General features: G+C 46.4%; 1 protein-coding gene across 1 annotated transcript in view; it reads right to left on the bottom strand.

The window, feature by feature from the left end:
* Nucleotides 1-3969, bottom strand: part of OPRL1 (opioid related nociceptin receptor 1) — a 129282-nt gene extending 125313 nt beyond the window's left edge. Inside the window, exon 1 of the mRNA XM_088467123.1 lies at nt 3767-3969. Within this exon, the coding sequence (XP_088323249.1) occupies nt 3767-3969 (203 nt within the window). The remainder of the gene's footprint in view (nt 1-3766) is intronic.
* Between the last annotated feature and the right edge of the window lie 2031 nt (nt 3970-6000).

Below are 6000 nucleotides of genomic sequence, written 5' to 3' on the forward strand. Positions count from 1 at the left end.
TTGACGATCCAGTCAGGTTCAGCATGTACGGGGATGAGGGATGTGCCTGGACTGCACGAGTGAACGTTCAGTCTAGGCACATCACTAGACATACAAACGATAGCACGGTTGCAATGTCATAATCGTGCTCTCGTTTGTATGTCTATTAGTGGATCTGCACCTTTACATTCCAGAATTTAGACAAAGCAGCTATTAAGTTTTGTACAGCTAACTCAACACTTAGAAGGCCATAGGCCACTAAACTCTGCACTGGTTGATAAAATTTCCCTCACAATAGAATAATTACTGCATTTGTATAATATGCTGAAAGGACATTTTACAAACGTTTTCCGATGATAGAAATCCTGAGTTCTGGTCCCCAAAAGGGACAGAGCTTATGGGAAGTGGCTGGAGCATCAATGGGAAGTGGCCGGACAGAATAGAGCGCGTTTTGTGTGAAATGGGGGCGTAATATGCACGGATCAGAGGCAGGGCTTATTTTCATCAATTTTACCTGGTTAAAAACAACAAAAAGGAGGTAATTCACATAAAGCAAAACATCGCTGTGCACCTTGGCTTGTATCCAGTGGCGTAACTAGGGTATTTGGAGCCCAGGGTAAATTTGAAAAGGGAGCCCCCCCCCCCCCCTAAGGCGCGCACGGCAAAAAAATGGGCGTGGTCACTTAAAAATGGGGCGTGTCAACATGACACACCCCTTTATTTTCACACTGGACATTCCTATCCATATGCACTTTAACCCCAGTAGTACCCCTTATACAGTACCCCCAGCATGCAGTTGTGGTCCATCTTATGCAGGCCCATAGTAGTGCCCCTTATACAGTATCCCCAGTAGTGGTCCCCCTTATACAGCCCCCAATTAGGTCCCCTTACTCAGTACCCCCAGTAGTGGCCCCCCCAAATGTGCAGTGCCCCATGTAGTGTTCCCCCTTATGCAGTGCCCCCAGTAGCAGTCCCCACAATGCATTGCGCTCAGTAGCGGTATCCCCTTATGCAGTGCCCTTTATATGGTGCCCCCAGTAGTAGTCCCCCCCTATGCAGTGCCCTTTATATAGTGCCCCCAGCAGTAGTCCCCCCCATGCAGTTTTCCCAGTAGTTGCCCCTTATGCAGGCACCCAGTAGTGATCCCCCTTATCCAGTGCCCCCTGTAGTGGCCCTTCCTATTATTGCCCCCAGTAGTGGTCCCCCGAGTGCAGTGCCTCTAGTAGTAGGCCCCTTTTATAATGCCCCAGTGGTAGTTCCCCCCCAAGTAGTAGTCCCCAGTAGAGGTTCCCCCTCCCGATTAAGGCCCTCATTCAGAGCCGTTCGCTATTTGCGTTCGTTCGTTCAAAAACAAGGGGTGGCTATTCAAATGATCCGTTCGCACATTGCAGTCTGTTCACACCTCTAAGTCTGAACGAGCGAGCAAAACATACGCTCGTTTTTTTGTTAAAAACGCCCCCTGGCCGCTCGCACCATACGTCATGTCCGCTATTTATTAGATTAATCGAGTACATCGAACAGGATATGAACTGCTCGCTATTCTTGGGGTTGGTTTTTTCAACCGCTATTTTGCGAGCAGTTCTGAGTTAAAAAAAAACAAGTGACGTGGTCAATGAAGCTGCTGTATTAATTATGCACACCCATAAAACGCCCGTTTTGACCTTTAAGCACGCCTGCGTTCTGATCTCCACTCCCCGTTTTCAAGCACCTTCCCCTTTTACCACCCACATACGCCTCATTCTGTCACTCAAAATAGCAGGCACTCGCTATATTGCGTACAAACGATTTTTAGCCGCACTGACTGGTTCGCGCATGCATACTAAAAACCGTACGCATGCGCAGATGTGCGAACATCGCTCGGAATGAGCGTACTGCCGCTAGCGAGTGGCTCTGAATGAGGGCCTAAGTGCGCCCAGTAGTAGCCCCCCCCCCCAGTAGAGGTCCTCCCAATAATGGTGCCCCCAGTAGTAGCCACCCCTCCCCCGTTGTGCCCCCACCGCCACTAGAGGTCCCCCCAGTAGTAGCCACCCCCCTCCCCCATTGTGGCCCCAGTAGTGCAGACAGGTTAAAAAAAATATATATATATAAAAATATACTTACCTGAATCCACACTGCTGCTGCTCCGGTCCGCGCCGCCGCTCCCGCCGCCGCCCACCAGTCCTCCCGGGCTGGCGCGCTCAGCATTATGGGACAGACATCATGACGTCTGTCCCATTACCCACTGCAGGAGCCGGACGGAAGTCTGGCTCTTGCAGTGGGTGCTGCAGCAATGAGAGTCTATCTGACTCTCATTGGCTGCTGTTTAACACACGCATCGCCACCAGCGCTGGCGGCGATGCGTGTGTTATGCACAGCCTGAGCCCGCCTCCTGGTGCTATTGGGCAAGCGCTCAGGGGGAGGGAACGGGCTCAGGCGTGCAGCACAGGACCGGCGCTGGAAGCCTAGCGCCGGTCCTGTGTAAATGTGTAGTGCTGACCGCACTCATTGCGGTCGGCGCTACACTGGCTAACTAGGGCGGGCGGGCCGGTACCAGTCCAACGGCGCCCAGGGCACGCACCCCGCTTGCCCTGCCCTAGTTACGCCACTGCTTGTATCAAGTGTGCCTACATTTTTTACCTTTACATAGAATCAGAGGCATGCGAGATCTTGGGCTATTCTACTGAAGTACGGAGTTGATGTGCACTCCATGTGCAGAGATAAGATTTTAATTTTGTAGCACAAGATTATTGTAACAAAATAAAGCAAGCTTATTTTTTGTGCCAGACTGGAGCAGTTTTCAATATGGCAGTAGGATCTGATTCTAACAGTCTCCCTGGTTTTATAGAAGACAGTCCTGGCTGTATAACACTGGGCCTGGTTGAGGAATTAGGAAGTGGAGCACTCCACACATTTTTACAGTTATTTATTTTATTACTGTGAAGTCAGGACTGACTCATGGAGGATAATTATCTGGAATCAAGGATTTTAACAAAATGCTTCACACACACACAAATGGCACAGGTACCCAAACATTTCTTAAAAATGGAATCTTGATGTGTGTTGGGAAGACCATCAAGATACATTTGGGTAAAACCAGGATAACCATGTGGACTTCATAAATATCTCCCAGTGTACAATAACATGTATTAATCTATAACAGAATCCACTTCAAACAGTACAGTTTTCTTGCATAAAAAAATAATTTTAAGTGCTTGATTCACCAAACACACAATAAAGGACATCAGCATAAGTATTATAAGATAGTCAGTAGGTGGGCAGCGTACATGCATAATATAATACAGCAGTTTCAGTTCAACAATCATATAATGAAGTCACTAGCAGGGCAGCTTATATACATCATTTCAGTTGGATGCCAATTTTTTGGATATGTATAAAGAAAGGGAGAACTCTGATTTCCACAAGGGATACAGTATAGATGTTTAACAGCAAATGAATAATACAACAATGCAGTTAAATCAGTAATTAAACATTTTAAAAGTATTTATTTTAGCTTTAGGCTCACTGTTATATAGGGGTCTATGTACTAAGCAGTGTTAGGAGACAGAGTGAAAAGTGATAAGGTGCCAGCCAATCAGCTCCTAACTGCCATCTCACAGGCTGTGTTTGAAAAATGACAGTTGGGAGCTGATTGGCTGGTACCTTATAACTTTTCACTCTGTCTCCTAACACTGCTTAGTAAACAGACCCCATAGTATCTAAAATACCAATAAGAATAATTATTGTAATGGAATTGGAATATATCATTGTATACACATACCAACCAATATACAACACTGAAATACCGTACCTGACGATGACGTACATCACTGCACAGTTCCCCACAAGCCCCACTACGCAGACAATCAGATAGACCACCACTATCGTGACCTGCATGCTCCGAGGTAGGATTCTGTCTGCAGTGCTGTTGAAGAAGTCACCACTCAGGTTAGAGTTGAGTAACAGCTCCCTCAGAGCAGCCTGGTACAGCGAGTCTGGCAGAGGGAAATCCATCTCTGGGCTGTTATCTGGAGGGAAGAAGACAATGTCAGGAGAAGTAACAAGACCACTAAGCTGTTGTCAGAGTACAAGTTGAAATCATGGAGTATGCCCCAGTCTCAATCTACCAGACAGCAGCAGCTTATTTTCCTGTAACTGTGCTGAGCTGAGTGTGCAATGCATTAAACATGAAACAGCACAGCAATAAAACGTCTCACCTGAGAACTCGCTGGGCCATAAAATAAAATGACACTGAGCACCTAGTACATTTCCCCTCTCTCTAATTTCATAATCACTTTACAGCCAGTTAGATTTAGTCTTTGGCTAAACTAAAGACATTTTTTATGGCTGTGATATATACGCATCCACAGCATACTTGCCAACTCTCCCTCATTGTCAGGAAGACTCCCTGAAATAGTAGCAATCTCCCTGTCTCCCTGAAGAGTCCAGCAATCTCCCTGATTGCAAAAGATACCCCAATTATGTAGCTGTAATAAAAAAAAACAGCTATATACATTCAAATGGGATCATTACTATCATTTCCCTGCATTGGTTATAAGGTACAATGATCCCTATGGCTACATGCATTTTCTGAAAAGTATCAGTGTGTTTTCATCAACAAGCAGATCTTTACTAACTGCTTTGGGGCTCATTTACTTTTGAATGTAAGTCAATTATATGACACGTCTCTCAGATGTAGCAGTACACGTCCACTTTAACCGCCGCACTCATAGGTGTTACTTTCACAATCTCCCTGAAATGCTTTTTCAAAAGTAGGCAAGTGTGATCCACAAATGGGTATCAGTGATTGCTCTAAGGATATCTATTAAGTAGGCCGCAGCAGCTGAAGTTGTTTTGTAATACTGCTGGTGTGACAGCTACTGTATAACTACATACTTATAACCTTATAATTCCAACTGAATTAAGATTCAGTCAAATTTATCAATTAGAGAGCTTTAAACAGTTTGATATAGTTTGACCATAGACAGTACGACCCTCAAACAGCCAACCTTGACGTCACATTCACTATTGGAGGATCAACTGTTTTTTTATGTTTTTTTTTCATTCAAAAAGTGAATTTTACTGGTTCTAGTTTTACGTTCACATTGAAAACCATTAAAAATAATATTCAGTTGTGTCCTCATACATCTTTGCACCATACAGCGCAAATTGCCCGGCTTGCTTGAGGCCCTCTGAGATGAGCAGCGTATCATATTCTTCTCAAATATTGTGCATCTTAGTCAGGGGCACCGAGAGGGGGAGGGGGGACGGGTACAAATTACCCGCCCCCCCTTGCTGGCCCCCGCCGGGCTTGCTGGAGGGGCCCGGCGGGGGCCCGGGTCTGACACCGCTCCCCCCCCTCTTACATCACAGCAGCCCAGCTGCTGTGCGCTGGGCTGCACTGGGAGACTGCTCGCGGCTGCTAAGAAGCAGCCACAGCAGTCTCCTATGCCTGTGAGGGGAGCGATCAAGCTGATCTTGCCCCCCACTGGTTATGCGCCGGGCTGAGGGGGCTCACGGCAAAACTTTTTTTTTCACCTAAGGGGGCATGGCCACACCTCCCGTGATTAGGCCACACCCCCTTTTCTTACCGGGACCCGGCGCAGCTCTTGACGGCCTGATCTTAGTCGCATACCTGACGCAACGAAAAGCTGATCACAGTGTACTGGAGATGCTAAGTTGCCATTTTAATTGAACAGAAATTGGTATAGCACATGTACAAAGTCGCAGATGAAGTGCAACGGAATGTGGCATGAGAAAAAGTCACGACTGCTCTTATAGGAGAACTTTTTACACAGATTCAGACAGTCGCTCACAGATGTACAAATGCCGCAAGCCCCAGCCCTTAGTGTGTGCTACAAATGTAGTTTTGTCCATTCTACTTGTTTTAAATGTGTGAATAAGTCACATATTTTAAGCGAAAAAGACACTTGGTGCCACTGAGTAACACTGGACCTGGTGCACTGAGAGGGGCTATTTGCCACAACTTGAGCCACAGTGAATGAAGACACATCTGTACACTGTAGCCATTAACTTTGAATATGT

This window comes from Taudactylus pleione, unplaced genomic scaffold (assembly GCF_031769625.1).
Source record: "Taudactylus pleione unplaced genomic scaffold, aTauple2 ptg000069l, whole genome shotgun sequence".
Classification (NCBI taxonomy): domain Eukaryota; kingdom Metazoa; phylum Chordata; class Amphibia; order Anura; family Myobatrachidae; genus Taudactylus; species Taudactylus pleione.